Source organism: Chlorella variabilis, assembly GCF_000147415.1.
Source record: "Chlorella variabilis unplaced genomic scaffold CHLNCscaffold_17, whole genome shotgun sequence".
NCBI lineage: Eukaryota > Viridiplantae > Chlorophyta > Trebouxiophyceae > Chlorellales > Chlorellaceae > Chlorella > Chlorella variabilis.
The window spans coordinates 480791-497831 of NW_005435071.1; the positions used below are offsets into that span (position 1 = coordinate 480791).

General features: G+C 67.0%; 4 protein-coding genes across 4 annotated transcripts in view; 3 read left to right on the forward strand and 1 right to left on the reverse strand.

Annotated features, from left to right (window-relative positions):
* Window positions 1–3180, reverse strand: part of CHLNCDRAFT_136717 (hypothetical protein) — a gene marked incomplete at both ends in the record, with an annotated part of 6126 nt that extends 2946 nt beyond the window's left edge. The window contains 8 exons of the mRNA XM_005845605.1: window positions 64–148; window positions 278–358; window positions 481–651; window positions 800–909; window positions 1066–1180; window positions 1459–1557; window positions 1822–1911; window positions 2059–3180. Coding sequence (XP_005845667.1) covers window positions 64–148; window positions 278–358; window positions 481–651; window positions 800–909; window positions 1066–1180; window positions 1459–1557; window positions 1822–1911; window positions 2059–3180 — 1873 coding nt within the window. The remainder of the gene's footprint in view (window positions 1–63; window positions 149–277; window positions 359–480; window positions 652–799; window positions 910–1065; window positions 1181–1458; window positions 1558–1821; window positions 1912–2058) is intronic.
* Window positions 3181–4183: 1003 nt separating this feature from the next.
* On the forward strand, window positions 4184–6325 carry CHLNCDRAFT_25749 (hypothetical protein; the record flags this gene model as incomplete). The annotated part of the gene is made up of 8 exons (XM_005845496.1): window positions 4184–4240; window positions 4364–4483; window positions 4655–4762; window positions 4860–4960; window positions 5224–5379; window positions 5517–5759; window positions 5964–6014; window positions 6166–6325. Coding segments are annotated over 8 exons (996 nt in total), but the record flags the coding sequence as incomplete, so codon positions are not given.
* A 1369-nt stretch (window positions 6326–7694) lies between these two features.
* CHLNCDRAFT_136719 (hypothetical protein) lies at window positions 7695–11472 on the forward strand (the record flags this gene model as incomplete). Its single annotated transcript, XM_005845497.1, has 11 exons — window positions 7695–7927; window positions 8072–8191; window positions 8362–8437; window positions 8592–8731; window positions 8920–9820; window positions 10014–10178; window positions 10427–10501; window positions 10646–10756; window positions 10902–10966; window positions 11136–11220; window positions 11368–11472. 11 exons carry the CDS (start codon window positions 7695–7697, stop codon window positions 11470–11472), a joined length of 2076 nt encoding a protein of 691 aa, XP_005845559.1.
* An 813-nt stretch (window positions 11473–12285) lies between these two features.
* Window positions 12286–16486, forward strand: CHLNCDRAFT_136720 (hypothetical protein; the record flags this gene model as incomplete). Its single annotated transcript, XM_005845498.1, has 11 exons — window positions 12286–12500; window positions 12795–12910; window positions 13134–13278; window positions 13814–13977; window positions 14153–14303; window positions 14883–14983; window positions 15076–15233; window positions 15490–15648; window positions 15926–16042; window positions 16261–16302; window positions 16454–16486. The coding sequence occupies 11 exons, from the start codon at window positions 12286–12288 to the stop codon at window positions 16484–16486; spliced, it is 1401 nt and encodes a 466-aa protein (XP_005845560.1).
* Window positions 16487–17041: the final 555 nt, after the last annotated feature.

Here is a 17041-nt window from a genome sequence, read left to right on the forward strand (position 1 = left end):
TCCTTTTCACCCCCCCCCCCCCCCCACCACCACCACCACCACACACACACACAAAGACTCCACCTGTAAAGATGGAGTGGCTGCGTGACGACTCCATGTTCATCTCGTGGCTGCCCACCCGGCGGTGCCGCACCGCCAGCGACAGCACCTGGCAGAGGCAAGAGAGGGCAAGCCGGCGGGGGTGGGAGTCGCAGCCCGCGTGGCGCGACGCCCCCGCGGGCAAGCGCCAGCAGTGGCAGCCGCTGGGCAGGGGATGCGACCGCTCCAGCATCCACACCTGCAGCGCCTCCTCTAGCGTGCCGCACTCCTTGCAGGCCAGGTCTGGCATGTAGAAGCCCCTGCCGGTGTCCCACCGCACCTGCAGGCAGAGTCAGGCGGGCAGGCAGGCAGGCAGGCAGGCAGGCAGGGCCTGGGCGCGCCATGGCTTTTTCCTGCGGCGTGCCCGCTCGCCTTCTTGCAGCCGCCTTGCACCTTTCCGACCTTGCCACCGCGATCCCCTCGCCCCCCGCCAGCCCGCCCACTCGCCTGCAGCTGCTTCTTGTCGAAGCGTATGAGGTCGTACACCTGCTCCATGTAGATCTCAGCCATGGACACCCGCAGCGAGTAGCGGCAGCCGTCGCCGCCCGCCCCGCCCGCCCGCTGCTCCAGCGCCTGCAGCACGGCAGGGCAGGGGCGGCATGGTGCACTGTGAGATCACATGCCATGCACTGCTGGTAAAGACAGGCGAGATGCCTTCCACCAGGCTGAGCAGGTGTGGGAGGTGGTGGCGTGGTACTGCCAAGCGGTACCAGGGCGGTACCTGGAAGAGGTACATCAGGGAGCGGGTGATGACGCCGTCGTCGCTGTCCCCCATGTAACCCTCATCCAGCAACGCCTCCTCCCTCCCTGCGGGAGCGATGAACTCTAGCGCTTAGACGGCGGCGGGCGCGCGGGCACGGCAGGGGGCCGGGGGCGGGGCCCGTGCATGCACCGAGCGGCGGCGCGAGCGCTGCCGAGGCCTGGCCGCAGCAGGGTGTGCCGGCCGGGGCCCGGGGCAGCGGCTGAAGCAGCAGCGGCCCCCCTCACCGCTCATGGTGTACGTCTTGCCGGAGCCTGTCTGCCCATAGGCCAGCACGGTGCAATTGTAGCCATCCAGGGCGGCGTCCAGCAGCTGGGTGATGCCGCACAGGCGCAGCACGTCCTGCAAAGGCCCGGGTGGAAGAGCGTGCAGCAGAGACTGAGCGGGTCGGGGTGCTGTGCGGCAGGGGGCGTTCGGCGGCGGGGGGTGATGCAGCGAACAGGCAGCACATTCTGCCGCAAAGGTTGGCAAGCGGGTGATGGGCGGTGGCGGGGAGCTGGGCAGGCACAAGTTTGGGTGGGCGGCCAAGCGGGCGGGCGGGCAGGGGGGAAGGCAGGCAGGCAGGCAGGCAGGCATCACAGGCGTGGCCGTTCGGCCGGGCAGGGCGCGACATTGCGTACCTGCTGGCGCGAGGCCGGGTGCAGGCAGGCGTGGAAGGTGAAGTTCCGGGTGACTGCCTGGCTGTTGCGCGAGTAGGCCGAGGGCACCGTCAGCTGGACCTGCAGGCAGGCAGGTAGGCAGGCAGGCAGGCAGGCGGGCGGCCGGACGGGGAGGGGCTGCGGGGATTGCGTGCAGGGCCAGGGTGATGCCACATGGCCCCGGCTGTCAGCGCCTGACGCAGGTGCCTGCACCCTCTGGCCAGCACCCGCCGGGGCTGCTGCCGGAAGAAAGCTCGCGGCAGTCTGCCCTTCTCAAGCAGGTTGCCACGCAGCACTGGGCTACCCCATGCTGCTGCCCAGCTACCCCCCAACACACATACATACCTGTCGGTGGTCGGCTGGGTTGACAAAGACTGCCTGCGCGTCGCCCCGAGCCAGCTCCTGCGCATTGGGCGGCCGCACCCGCACCGCCACCTGCGGGCAACCAGGCAGGCAGGCAGGCAGGCGGGCAGTCTGCACCTCCCAACCCTAGCCGCTGTGCTCTCAACCCTGGCCTCCACCCAGTGCGTAGACGCAGACACATACACACACAACAGCCACACACACACACACACCACCCACCTTTATGTTATCGTACTCATCCAGTTCTGGCTGGGCAGCCTGCGCTCCGCCAGCAGAGCCAGCCGTCCTCCTGCCCGCCGACCCCGCCTTGCTCCCGGCCTTGGCCGCGCCTCCGCCAGCCCCCGCAGCAAAGGAGCCGGCGCCGCCGCCGCCAAAGTATCCCACCGGCGTGCGCTCGCCGCTGCGCCGTGCGGGGCTGTTGCTGAGGTCCACAGAGCTGCGCAGGCTGCCGGGGAGGCTGCCCGTGCTGCCAGAGCGGGGCAGGCCTGCCCGAATTGGGGCCGGCACTTGCGAGGCCAGAGGCTCCATGAGGCTGCCTCCGTAGGAGCTTGCCCCAGCATGCCCCATCACCGTCGCCGACTGCACTCGGCTTCCGGGGGCGCTGCCGCCGCCGTGGGGCGCCCGCAGCGGGGTGGGGGAGCCCGGCGACAGCGAGTCTGGCAGCACGACGCCGGGCGGCGGCGCCACCAGGGCAGCCATGCCCGGCGGCGGCGGCATATGCAGGAAGCCCATCTGCTGTGGGAGCAGCATGCCTGGGGGCCCCGGGTAGCCCGGCGTCGGCGCCAGTTGGCCGTTGCTGAGGGAGCGCTGCAGGGGGTGCATGGGTGTGTTGGCTCCCGACCCCGCCAGGCTCTTGGGGGTGGCATGCCCAGACCTGGCACCGGCATGCATGGGCGAGGGAGGCTGCTGCATCATCGACGGCAGCAGGATGGGCGGCGGCGGGCCGGGCATGTACTGTGGCTGATAGCCCGCGGGCGCCATGCCTCCCATGGCCATTGCCAGCGGCGGCGGCAGCGGCCCGCCAGGCCCCATCATGCGCCGTGGCGGCTGCATCGGGAAGGGCTGCTGCATGGGCCCCGCCGGCGGGCCGTAGGCGGGCTGCCGCCCCGCGCTGCCGGCACGCTGCGGCGGCGCCATGCCAGGCGGCAGCGGCATGGTGCCTGGTGCTGCCATTGGCGCCGTGTGCAGCGCATCCCCCGGGAAGCGTGCCAAGCGGATGGGAGGCTGCGCCTGCGGTAGAGGCGGGTACATGCCTGGCGGCGGCAGCTGTGGCGGGTAGTCGCCCTGGCCCATGCCGCTGTAGGGCCCATGGGGCGGGGGCATGCCGCCAGGGCCACCCATCATGGTCTGCTGCTGAAGCGACGGATACATGGCAGCCTGCACACACACAGAAACCCTCCAGGAGGCGGTGCTTGGTGGGCAGTGGTGTGGCGTTGGGCGGCCGTGTCGCCAGGGCTCGCCGCTTGCCTCAGTGGATCTCCACCCTAATTGGGGGCCGGACCCAGCCTTATTGCATCGGGAAGCGGCTCCTGGTGTGGTCTCGGTGGTCAACCCAGTGAATGGGCCCTTGGCCAGCTCGCTGCCAATGACCCAAGGATTCCTGAATGCTGATGCGTTCAACAAGGCGACCAGCGCCCCAGAAAGCCGGCCATGGCCGGAAGAAACCCGCAGCACGAGACTCGCTTTGCCTCCTGGCCGCCGCGCCTGGCAGCGCAACCGATCAAAATTTCCCCAAAACGGCGTCATGAGTGGGGACGGGGGCTTCCCCGGCGTGAGGAGGTGCGCACCCCGCTGCTGCCTGTCCCTGCCGAGCGATCCTGAGACTGTGATCGTGCGTGTTGACGCCTGTGATCCTCCTGCTGCAGCCTGTTCCGAGGGAAGGGCTTCCCGGGCACCGTCAAGCTGTCCAGAAAGGGGCAGCCCGAGCAGCAGCAACAGCAGCAGCAGCAGCCACCCGCAGTCGATCCCAGAGACCCGGTAGCAGCGGCGCAGGATGGGGTGGCGGGGCTGACGCTGAAGAGCAAGCCCATGGTGGGCGCCGCTGCCGCCCGCCGATTGGCCGCCAGCCGCAACTGACTGCTGCCTTGCACAGCGCCCCGCTTGCTGTCTCATCTTGCCTGTGCCCAGCTGGAACACTGCGTTGCATTCCACTTTGTAGGACGCTGTGAGCAGCAGCTCGCCGCCGCCGCCGCCGCCGGCCAGCAGCGGCAGCGGCGCGCCGCGGCCCGGCAGCGGCAGCAGCAGCGGCGCCGCCGGCAGCTCGCGGCGCACGTCTTCGGCAGAGGAGGGCGGCGGCGGGCAGGCGGCGGCGGCGGACCAGCAGGAAGGGGTGCAGGTGTCGCAGCTTCGCAGCATGAGCAGCACACGAGTCACCAAGTTTAAGCGCCTGCTGGATGAGCAGGTAGGGGCGCAAGCAGCCCGAGATTGGTCGCTACCTAGTGCTGCACCCGGCTGCCGCCAAGCCCTGCCCACTTGCCTGCCAGCCCTCCATACCTTCCTGCCTGCGTGCCTGCAATGCGTGTAGGTAGTGGACTTGGAAGCGCTGCGTGAGATTGCGTGGAGCGGCATCCCGCCCGCCCTGCGCCCCGTCTGCTGGCGCCTGCTGCTGGGCTACCTGCCGCCCAACCGCGAGCGGCGAATGCAGGTGCGCGTTGTGTGCCGTGACCACGGCGGTCGGGGCAGCGCCGTGCGCGGTTAGCAATGCCAGCAGCAGCAACAGGCACCCTCCCTGCCTGCAGCCTGCCGCTGAAGCCAAGGTGGCACCGTTTCCCGGCGGCGCCCCTCCCTGCCTCACGCCCCGCTGCCCACCGTGCAGATCCTGGCGCGCAAGCGGCGCGAGTATCGTGACCTGGTACCGGACTATTACGAGCAGGCCGCCTCGGGGCAGGACCAGAGTGGCGAGGAGCTGGGCGCGCTGCGGCAGGTGGGGCCGCGGGGCCGTCGACCAGGCTGGGGCGGCTGGTGCCTCCCTCCCTCTCATGCGCACATGCGCACCCACACGCGGGCACGCCGCCCTGCAGGTGGCTGTGGATGTGCCGCGCACCGCCCCGGGCGTCGCCTTCTTCCACCAGCCCCAGATTCAGAAGTCACTGGAGCGCATCCTGTACATCTGGGGCATCAGGTGCGCTGTACGCCGCCCAGCCGAGGCCCTGCTCGCGTGCAGGCCTGCTCAGCCTGCCGGCTTGCAGGGCAGCAGGTCCAGCTTGCAGCATCTGGGACGGCGGGGCCGCGCACGCCAGCAACAGCCCGCCTGCGGCCTGCCAATGGCAGTCGCGCACACACCTGCTGCCGCCACCCGCCCTGCCCAGGCGCACCAGCCAGCCAGCCACCGCGCTCCAACCCACCACCAACCCACCACCAACCCTCCTGCCTCGCCTGCCGCAGGCACCCGGCCAGCGGGTATGTGCAGGGCATCAACGATCTGGTCACGCCTTTCATGTATGTGTTCATGGGCGAGCACATGCAGGGACCGCTGGAGGGGTGGAGCGTGGCGGGGCTGGCCGACACCGTGCTGCTCGACGTGGAGGCAGACTGCTACTGGTGGGTGGAGGTGTGGCCCCGCTGGTATGGTGGCAGTAGAGTGGGGAGTGTGTGTGTCTGTCTGTGGTGTGGGTGGAAGTGGTGTGGGCACACACGCGCACGCGCACACGGTCCTGCCGATCCCGCTGGTACCGCAGGTGCCTGTGCAAGCTGCTGGACGGCATCCAGGACCACTACACCTACGCGCAGCCCGGCATCCAGCGCTGCGTGTTCCACACGCAGGAGCTGGTGCGGCGCGTGGAGGAGCCGCTGGCGGCGCACCTGGAGGCCGAGGGCCTGCAGTTCATCCAGTTTGCCTTCCGCTGGGTCAACTGCCTGCTGCTGCGGGAGGTGCCCTTTGCGCTGTCCATACGCCTGTGGGACACGTACCTGTGCGAGGGGTGAGCTGCCGCGGCTGCGGCAGGAGCAGGGTCCGGGGCCGGGGCCGGGGCCAGGGGTAGCTGCCCCGTCTCTTTGCGGCGACCGCCTGTGGTGCCGCGGGCTGCGCGGCTGTGTGTCGCCTAGCCGTGCTGCCTCGCCTCCTGCTGCTTGAGCTGGCCAGCTGCTCCCCTGACTGCCAGCTGCTGCTCACCGCCCCGCTGCAGCTCCCAGCTCCGTGACTTCCTTGCATACACTCTGGCCGCCTTCCTGCTCAGGTTGGGCAGCCAGCCGGCCCTGCATGTGCCGCTCGCCAGGCTTCATTTCCCTGCCTGCAGCCTGCTGTGACTTTTGGCCCACCAACCCGCCAGTCTTTTGCTCCACCGCCCGCCCCACACCGGGCACACATGCTGCTCTCCCCTGCTGCAGCTGGAGCTCGCAGCTGCAGCAGCTGGAGTTCCAGGAGCTGATCATGTTCCTGCAGAAGCCGCCCACGGCTGCCTGGAGCGAGAAGGACATTGAGATGGTGCTGTCGCGGGCCTACATGTGGCGCGTCTCCTTCAAGGGAGCGGCCTCCCACTTTCTGTAGCGGCCCGGCGGCAGCGGGCAGGCAGATGCATGGTCGGCCCCTTCTGTTGTTTGGCTGGCCAGAGCTGTGCTGGAATGCTGGTTGCGCCAATGGGCATCTTCATTCATTGTCTTACTGTACAACAGTGCAATTGTGGGCATCAAAAAATGGTGGAGCCATGGCGCGCCCATTCATAAGCCAGTTGGTTGGGTGTGGGGCCCGCAAGTGCCGAGAAACATGTTCGCTAGGGGGATGCGCTAGATTGGGGTTTGAGTCGTACAGTACCATGGCATTGTAGTCGCGTAAACTTCGGCAGGGGAGGGTGCAAGGCCCTGTCACGCAAGCCAGCTGGCAGCACCGCTTAGTGCATGGGATGCACCACCGGCGGGGCGTAGTACATTGCAGGTGGCTGCTGGATCACGATCACTTCGGGCCGCTCTGAGGAGGTCCGAGGGCAGCCGCAGCAGCAGCGGCAGGGGCAGCTGCAGCAAACACAGGGGCCGCGGGAGAGGGATGTGAAGGGATGTGATGCACATCCCGATGGGAGAGGGTTGTGACGCACCCTGATGCACATGAAATATTGTTAACGCAACACAAAACGCACAAGTGCACACACAAACACACACACACACACACACACAAAATGCCCCCAAATGCACTACACTCACCACATGAAGATGAGCAAGCAATCAACGACATTGGTGAGAATGTTGCATGGCAGGCTGCAGCGGGAGTACGGCAGGCACACACGCGCATGAGTAAGCTCTTGGGCAAACCAGTGTGAAACGGCCAGCCAAGAAAGAGTTCATGGCATGTGTGCTGGAGAGCAGGATGCTAAAAGAAAGCGGCTGCTTGTCAACGCCACAAGTCCTTCGAACCACGGCAGCGGCGCTGCCGGCGCCCTCCCGCCAAGCAGCAGGCATGGGCAGCTGCGCCCTCACCAGCACACGTCGTCGCAGCACGTCATCTTGCCGGAACGCTGGGGCAGCTGGGGCCGGTTCGGCGGGCACGACCCTAGGGCCCTAGGGCGGCTGCAGCGGGACTCGGCTGTAAACTAGCGTAGATGCTCTCTAAAACAGCCTGAACACAGCCCAACCGCGCTGGCTAGCAAGGATGCGCCAAGTTTGCAGCCTGCATGTAGGCATTTTTTGGCAAGCTAGAAAGTTGTCGGAACTCATGATGGCCAGATGCCGTATGCAGTGCTCATGCGCACTCATTGGAGCTCTGCAGCGCACCATGACGCCTGCGGTGGAGTCGCAGCTTCGCCACCTGGCTGCAGCCAGTTTGTGTTGAGCTCAGCTCGCTGCCTTGAACAGTGCCGTCCAATTTGCCAACCTGCCACCAAACTGCACTCTCAGCTAGCTTGGCGCTCTCCTGCTTCAAACTGGCAATGGGCAGCGTGCGGTCAGAAGCAGCAGGCGGCGGCTATCCTTCCGCGCTGCTGTCGAGGAGCCATACGTTGGGCTCCAGCCACTGGCTGACGGATGCCGCTTGGCTGGGGGGCCTGATGGTGGCGGCCGGCGCCGCCTGGCGGGGACTGGCGGCGCACCACCCAGCCGTGCGGCTCCTTGCGACCGGCTACCTGGCTGTAGAGGGGCTGTTCTACCTTTGGAGCAAGCTGAGGTGTGTGTTAGAGGGCTCATGTGACGGCAGAAAGACGAGAAGGTTCCTCTGCTTCCAGCAGTCGCGGCCGCAGTGTGCAGCTGCCGCGCCCGCAGGGCTGGCATCTCACAGCTGCCCTGCCCTGCCCTACGTTGCCTGATGCAGGCTGCGTCACGTGAGCAAGCTGTGGGAGATCGTCCCGGACAGCTCCCGCCTGCCCATCCACTTTGAGCGCTTCCTGCAGCTCCGCGACGTGTTCTGCATCCGCGAGTTCCTGTCTGGCTGGTGAGGCCTCGGCAGCGCGTCGAGCGTGGGATGGGAGTGGCAGCGGCGGCAGCGACCGACGGTGGGAGCAGCAAGCGACGGCGTCGATAGGTGGCAGGCAGCAGCATGAGCGGGCAGCGGTGCGCCAAACGCAGCCTGGTGGGCCGCCCTGCCACCCCGCTTCGGTGCAGGTTCATGGGAGCGCCAGTGGAGACAATCCTGCGGGGCAATGCCGAGGAATTTGTGGCTTACGGCTTCCACTGCCGGGTGCGCTGCTGGCCAGCCTCCTGCATCGCTGGTTTGGCCTCTGCCCGCCCCGTGTTGAGCCTGCCACCCAGGGACACCTGTCGCCGCTGCCACCGCACAAGCAGCACGCGAGGTGGAGCTTTACGGTGGCACCGCCTGCGGCTGCGGCTTGCAGTTGCTGCACCAGCTCAGCGAGCCCGAGCAGGCCAACATCCGGGGCTTCTTGGATGATGTGGAGCGTGCCTGGGGCTTCCGCTTCGCGCCGGGCTACGATCCTCACCTCCCCTTCATGTGTCACCTGTGGGAGCCTCTAAGGTGTGGCCCTGCTGCCTTGCCGGGATGGGCTGCCTACCTGCTGGCATGACTCGTGCCCCTTGTAGAGAAGGCAGCTGGCAGGCTGCTCGCTGCCTGCCCACGTCAGGTGCCACCCCACGGCCTGAACAAAGGTGCTGCTCCACTGTGCAAAGATGCTGCTCCACCTGCTGCGCCCTGCTGTGCCGCAGGGCGTACCACAAACCGCTGGTGCTCTTTGCCCTGACCGAGCTTGCGGCTCGAACGGCGCATGTGCTGATGTGGCTCATGGGCTTCCGGCCGGGCCACGAGGGCGGGTTCAGCTGCTGGCATGCGCCGCCGCTGTCGCCCACGCCGCCAGGCGCCGCGACGCTGTCGCCGCCCATGTCTCCGGTCGGGGCGCGGCGGCCGCCTGGGCTCAGCTTGAGGCGGCACAGCACGAGCGAGGCGGTGGCGGGGGTGGTGCACCATGCGGCGGAGCACGCACTGGATGCCACCCTGACGGTCACCAGTGCGGCGGCCGCGGTGGTGGCGGCGCAGCACCCGCACGGCGGCCCCGCCCCGCTCTCCCCACGCCCTCAGTCCCCGCTCTCGCCTCGGTCACAGTCGCCCCTCTTCGGCCCTGCTCCCTCGCCGGCGCCGCAGCATGTGGCCTCCCCAGCGCGGCCGCTGCCCGTGGCTGCAGCGGCAGCAGCCCCAGTGGCAGCGCCGGCGCCGGCGGGCCAGGAGAGTGGCGCAGCGGTAGCAGCGGCGGTGGCGCAGCCGCAGCAAAGCCGCCGGCGCAACAAGGGCGACTCTGCCACCGACTTTGCGGGCGCGCTGCTGGTGGAACCAGCGGCCGCAGATCCTGCAGAGGCTGCGGCACCGGCGCCCGCGGGGCCCGCACCGGCAGCAGCCAGCAGCCCCGCCGACAGCGCATCCAGTGGCGCTGGCTCCGGCTCGGGCGGGGCAGCAGCAGCCAGCCGGGGCGAGGCTGCAGCAGCGGGCGCCACCACCCGCCCCGATGTGCCGGTTGTGTTCCTGCACGGCGTGGGCTTTGGCGTGCTGCCCTACCTGCACCTAGTGCGAGACATGCAGCACGCCTGCGGCGCCACGCCCTTCTTCATGGTTGAGGTGGGCAGGGCTGGGCAGGGCTGCCCCATCTGGGCGCCTGGCGGGAATAAGGGTGCCAACCTGGGTAGCGGCCTGCTGCTGCTGCTGCTTCTGCTGCCGCCGACGCGCGGCTGGTGGCGAGGGGTCCCCTATGTGTAAGGATAGCTAGCTATACATGCTACCTATCATTGCACTCCCGCCGCCGCCCATGCAGGTGCCGCACGTGGCGCTGCGGCTGTGCTGGGAGGCGCGGGACGTGGATGACGTGGCGCACGCTGTGGCCGCCATGCTGGCGCGGCACGGCTACCGCCGCGCCTGCGTGGTGGGCCACTCCTACGGCAGCTTTGTGGCCTCCCGCCTCTGCCAGCTGCACCCAGAGGTGTGCTGGGGCTTGCTGTGTGCTGGGGCTTGCTGTTGCTGGGCAGGCGGGCGGGCTTGCGGGTGTCGGGCGGGCGCCCTGGACGGCCCGCTGCTGCCCTGGACGGCCCGCCGCTGCCCTGGGGCAGCCGCCCTCTCCTTGCTGCTTGTTGCTGCCTCCCAGCACCGCCCCTCAGTTTTCGGAGGGGCGACTTCTCGAGCCCCTCTTCAAGCTCAGCCCTGGCCCTCTGCCGCCCCTCTGTGCCGCAGCTGGTGCACTCTGCGGTCCTGATGGACCCTGTGGCGATGATGACCTGCTACCCACAGGCAAGCCGGGATGGACGAGTGTGTGTTTGGGGGCGTGCTGGAGCCGGCGGGCTTGTATGGGGCGTTGTTGGCTGCAGCAAGCACGCACACATTCACAAACACACACGCGCGCGCGCACGCACACACACGCACACACACACACACACATGCGCCCCCTTGCAGCTGCTGTTCAACTTCATTTACAAGGAGCCCTGCGCCGCCAACTTCACCTCGCTGGCCGGCGCTGTGGACCTGCTGCGCTTCCTGTGCAGCCGGGACCTCACCATAGCGCAGGTGCGGGGTGGCGGGGCCTGGGCCCGTGGGCAGGGCCCTGCGACAAGGCTGGGAGCCGATCGGAGGTTTGGGAGCAGCAGCGCTTTCGGCGGTGCCACTCTTGGCATGGTTGCAGATGGCTGCCCCCGCCCGTTCGCCGCCGCAGGCCATCTGCCGCAAGTTCCAGTGGAGCGAGCTGATGATCTGGCCGCAGGACCTGCCGCGCCGCAGGTACGCTGCCCGCCGCCGCTGCTGCTGGGTATGTCGCCCGATGTTGGCGAGCAGAGCATTCATGCCCACGCGCTTGGCCCTCGCCTCCCGCACCACCACGAGACACACACGCACGTCCGCCCCGCGTGCGCCACTCATCACTGTATCCTGACCCCCCCCCTGCCTGCAGCCTGGTGGTGCTGTCTGGGCAGGACGACCTGGTGCCCTGCGAGCTGGTGATGGCACACCTGAAGCTGACCGGGCACCCAGCCAAGGTGGGGTGCAGCTCAGATCGCATCTCGCGCTTGCACGACCAAGCGCAGCAGCGGCGCCGGGCGTGCTGCGTGAGCGCTCCCCTAGAGCGCTCCCCTTGCGTGCAGCGAATCCAGCCGGGCGCCTTGTCCTTTGCTTTAATGCTGCAGGTGATGCACCACCCAGAGCTGGGGCATGGCGGCATCCTGCTGGATCCAGCATGGCAGGCCCAGTTTGTGGCCAACCTGCGAGCCATGCTGGCCGCCCAGCGCTGACCTGGCGCGCTGACCGACGCATGTCGCGGCCGCGGGCCAGGCCCCCAGCGTCTGCCCTGCCCCACGTCTCCAGGTGTTTCTGACCAGCTCGCCTTCACACGCCTTTTTGGTATGTGGCAGCAGCTCTGGCTGCCGCCACTCACAGGAATTTTGGAGCTCCTGTTGCCGCATTGACAGCATTGTGAATCCTGGCCATCAACAATCTCAAGGCAGCCAGCTGGGGTAATGCGCAAGTCAGGGAGAATCTGTTCAGTATGGGGGCATGTGGCCGCTTGCCGTGGACGACGTGTTGCCGAACCTGCTCAACAGCCTGCTGTACTGTCTGCCCGCTCGCACTCAACGCACGGTATCCTGACAGGACAACTGACATCAGTTGTCCTGTCGTGCCTTCATACCTCCTTTCAAAATGCTTTTGTCACAACCACAAACTCTTGTGCTGCAATCTTGTTCATGCTGAAATGATACTGTACGAACAAGCACAGGCAAACCGCCACCGTTGCCTCGCCTTGCCCTGTCCCCCACGCTTGGCTGCTCACAGGATTTGGGCACCCCTGCTGCACCGACAGGATTGCAAACCGCTCAGAGTTCATCAGGCAGAAAGCAGCTTGGGCATGTCTCCACTGGCGGCACATGCCCTGATGTGGATGCCACAGCGCATGCGCCAGCGGGAGCAGCTTTGCATCCAAGAGCCAGAGCCACACAAACCGAACATCCCCTCCCAGGCCTCTTCCGGAACTGAATTTCGGCCTGTCTCCACGCCTACGATCGTTCACTTGCACGCCAACGACCTCGCTCTCATACCTTACCGAGAATATGGGCGGAGCTGCGGCATGCCTTCGCTTGCTCGCCCTCCTCAGCCTCCTGCTGGCGATTGAAGCTCGCCGCAGGCGGCTTCAGGCCGACGACAGCGTGCAGGCTGCCGTGCTGGGTAGCAGCGTCGCCCGCCCGGCGGGCGCGTTTGTTGCCGCCCTGTACTTCGCTGAAGAGGGCTGGGGATGCACCGGGTCCCTCATTGCCAGCAACGTGAGGTCCACTGCTTGAAACCTGCATGCTGACGAACACAAGCTTGCTTGCCGCCGGCAGGAGCCGGCACCCGTGGTACCGCCCACGGGTGGCAGCTGCCGGCCGGAGCCGCCGTTCCGCTGCTGAGCGTGCCCTGCCCCTTTCTCCCTGCTGCGCCACTCTGTAGGTTGTGGCAACAGCCGCACATTGGTGAGAGATAAGTCCGTGGAGGATTGTAGGAGGCTGGAAAGCTGATCGGCACAGTCGCAGGCGGCCGTCTCTATCCCACCATACCTTCTCTCCTGCTGCCCGTCCCGCAGCTTCTATGATGATGACGACTACTTTTACAAGCCCTCCAAAGTGCGCATCGGGTCTTACGACCTGAGCAAGGCGGGAGGAAAGGACTTCAAAGTGAAGAGTGTCATTGTGCACCCAGGTGGGCAGGCAGCCGGTGAAGGCCTGGGGAGCCTGAAGAACGCTGGCGCCAGCAGCTAATAGAAGAAAGCCGGCAGCGGTAGTGTCCATCCATTTGCCGGCTTGCCTGTGGCTGCCCTAGGGTCGGCAAAGCCAGCCGTGGAGTCCAGACAGGCGGGCCTTACTGTTGTCTCCTCCCGTGCCGCCGTGCGGCCACCCGGGCATGCCTGCATGCACACGTGCAGACTACGCAGACGATCCCAACGGCGAGAGCGACATTGCCCTGATTGTGCTGGCCAGCAAGTCCAAGGCGACACCCATCAAGCTGGCGGCGGCCAGCGCTGCGAAGAAGCTCAAGGATCAGGCTGCTGTGTGGGCGGCAGGGTATAGGTGAGCGCGTGGGTCCGTATAGGTGAGCGCGTGGGCTGCGGCTGGGCCTACCAAGCCAGCCTCAGCTACGGTGCAGCCGCTGACTGGTGGGCCGGCACCCTGCTGGTGCAACGCGGCTGCTTGCTTGTGTGGGCTTAAAGTCTGGTAAAGCAAGAACTAGCTTGCAACATAGACTCCCCGCCGAAACGGGACGGGAACCGGGCGAAAGCAGAGAAAGCAATAAAACAGGGGTGGAGCAAGGCGACATGCAACGCAAGCAGCTGACAGGGCACGCATCGAAACGTGTGTATGACTGGCAAAGTGGCATGGCGCATTGGGGAGAAACGCAACGGTACGGGAGCATGGGCTGGCCAAACGGCAGTGCGGAACGCTAGGTCACTAGAAAAGCAGGGAAAGGCGCACTATGTATGCAATGAGGGCAGCCCCGGCTGTGCCACACACCAATGCCAAGGTGCACGATGGCTGGGCCTGCGCCACCCAAGGCACACCTGCGCCTCCCACCTGTTGCCGGTACCGCCCTCACGCCTGCCTGCAGCGACGGCAACGACTTTACGACCCTGAGGCGCTTCTCCACGCCTTACAACACCCGCGCCACATGCGAGGAACGGCTTGAAGACGACCCCTCCACCACCGCTCGCACCATCTGCACCGGCCCGCCCAGCAAGATGACAGGGCAGGGCGTGTGCGATGGCGACTCAGGTGGGCAGCTGTCAGGACAGCTGCTGCCAGGCCGGATGCGGCTGGCGACCCCAGCGCCCCTGGCTGCCCTGCTCTGCCGGCAGGCTCGGTGGCTTCAGCCCTGAAGGACTGGTGTGGGCTGCGGCGTATGCGCCAGCATCAATCCCGGCACGCTTGATGCCTACTGCCCGTGCAGGGGGGCCGCTCATTCTTGGCTCCAAGCCTCCCTACACCCTTCTGGGCGTGCTGTCCGAAGCCACCCAGGACAAGCTCTGCTCCACCGGCCGCACATCATTGGCCTTTTGGGGCAGCATCGCACACTTCCGCCCCTGGATCGATAACCAGCTGTCAAAGCTGAGATGACTTCACGCAATAAATGCATGGGCGCCTCCAGCGGAGCGCACTGGAGCTGGAGCGGCTGCACCGCGGCGGCGGCGCGGCGGCCAGCCTGGCGTCAGGTGGCGGCGGGCAATTGCCACGGAGCAGGTCGATCGCAGCGCACATTCTGCCATCACGATCTCCTGATACATCACCTGTCAGCTTGCGGTTGCTATTGCTTCGAGGGTGCCGAAGTGGGTCCAAGGGTTTGCGCCGTCTTCCCCTTGTAAGGCAGGATGCCTCCATCGCCCCGCAGCGGATACACCCCGCTACCAGACGGCGGGCTCCCCTCTCCCGACACTGCCGCTTTCGCGCCCCCCTTCCAAGCAGAGCAGCAGCGCAGCGTCTGGGACAGGCAAGCACCGTTGGACAGCAGCCCGTGGAGCGATCCTGGCCGCTGCGCCACCCCAACCCTGTGCGGCCGGGAGGGCGGCGGCGGCGGCTGCCGCTGGCACTGCTGCCAGCGCGCCACACCAGCCCGCCTGGGCCGTGTCCTGCCATGCCCCTGCATCCTGAGGTGAGCTGTGCTCTCCAATACTGGCGCGCAGAGCCAAGGCGTGGTACGGAGTGCACGTGCGGCTGCCGTGGGGCGGCGCCGCACACGAGCCGCCGCCGCCCAGCGGCTACCTCACTCTCATCCCGCTGTCAGGTGGGGGGTGGCGGCTGCCCTGATTGGAGCAGCTGGGTTGGCCAAGGCTGCTACTGCGAGCAGCTCACCCTCCTGCCTGCCTCTTGCTGCAGACGCGCGGCTGCAGCCCCGCGACACGCGCGTCACCGCCGCCTTTCTGCTGCTGTTTGCGTGCGTGGTAGCGGGGGCGGTGTTTGTGGCGGTGCCGCGGGCGGTGAGCGTGGGGGAGATCACGGTGAAGGCGGACCGCATGAGCTGGAATACGACCAAGGTGAGGCGGGGAGGGAGAGGGAGGCCTGCTGGGTTGGTGCCGCGGGTGGGGCGAGGGAGGCGCAGGTGTGGGCAGCGGGCTGGCCCACGCGCGCCTGGCGGCGAGCCCAGGCTGCTGCTGCCGCGCCGGTCGACTGCCGCCCAGCTGCTGCCTGTGGGCTCTGGCCTGGCCCGCCCCGCTGCCATCCGTCTCCCGGCACATACGCGCATCCACCCCCTCGCTCACCCGCCCGGTACCACCCCCTGCGCTGCCGCAGTCCACGTACCAGCTGAAGCTGCTGGCGCAGATGCCCGTGTACAATCCCAACTTCCTCTCAGCTTCCATAGAGGGCGACCTGCACGTGCTCTTCTACAAGACCGTCGCCGGCGCGGGGCACATCAAGCCACAGCGCCTGCCGCCAAGAGCCGCCCCCAAGGTGGGTCGCTGGGTTCGCTGGGGGCTGGCGCAGAAAGGGTGATGGGGATGGCGCCAGTGCTGCTGTGCATGTGGCTAGCCGCCGCATGGGGGCCGCCCGCCTGCCAGGCCGCCGCCCAGCACTTCCCACTCACGCACACAGCATGCAACCACACTCTCTCCTGGCTCCCCGCCACGCGCCCACCCCCTCCCTGCCGCTGCTCCCGCTTGCGCCTGCCCCCTGAGCCTCACACCCCGGCATGCCCTCCATCCCCACACCTCACCACAACACCCCGCAGAGCCTGGGCGTTGCCATTGATGCCAGCGACGTGCCCTCAGACTACATTCTGGCCATCCTCAGCCAGTGCTCCACCTTCCCGGAGGTCCTCATCTTCTTCCTCAAGGGCAAGCTGACGGTGAGGTGCTGGACGGGTGGCGGTGAGAGGGGAGCGGCGCATGGGAAGGGGTGGGATGGGAGCGGGGGATGGGAGGGGATGGGATGGGAGGGAGGTATGGCAGGCGACGAGCATGGGAGCAACTGGAGCATGCGGGTTGTGCAGGAGGGCGAGGAAGGCCGACAGTGAAGAGTTCCCAGCTGGCTGCTGGCGTCCACCCTCCCCTTGCCTGCCTGCAGGCGAGGTACATGTGGCAGCGGCAGCACCTGGCAACGATAGATGTGAGTCCCATGCATGCCCAGGACTTATGTCTGCTTCTCAACCGCATGCAAAGCAGCTCAGCGCTGGCAGAGGCAGCCTGCCAAGCGAGGCACCTGTTCCTGAGAACCCACCCTCATGCACACCTCTCATGACTCCTGGTTGTTGCTGCAGACCTATTTCATGATCAGCTGCCTGGATCCATAACAACGTGGCGCACGGCTGCGGTGACGCTGCCACTCTCATGAAGGTGGGAGCTGCCGCAGCATTGCTCTGGTAGCGAGAAGCCCACTGGCGAGCTCCAGCTCTATGCGAGGCTCAAGACCTCGCTTGTTAATCCTTGGTTGCAGGGCAAGGTTCTGCTGTGCGTGGCGGCGGCGCAAAGTGCCAGTGTCTCTTCGCCGTGCGCCCTTTCCCTCTTCTGTACAATCACTCGGGCCCTCTGTGCTTTAGCCCATGTTGTTTCCCTGCCTTGCTCATTTCTCTTCCATTTTGGCTGCTCTCTGCCCTGCTATGGCCCTGTAAGCTGGCTTGCCTTGCGAGATTGGCCACTCTTATAAGTTTGCGCCGCGCGCCCCTGGACTGCCACCGACAGCCTGGCGGCGCTTTGCCGACGCCTTGCCAATCTTGCTTGCATGCCCCGCATTGGGGTTCAAACGTGATTAACTGCACTTGCGTCGACATACACACGCATCCACGAGCCAGCCAAGGAGGCAGAGCAGCGCGGCATGTTGGCATCTGCCTTTGCACATTGCGGCGATC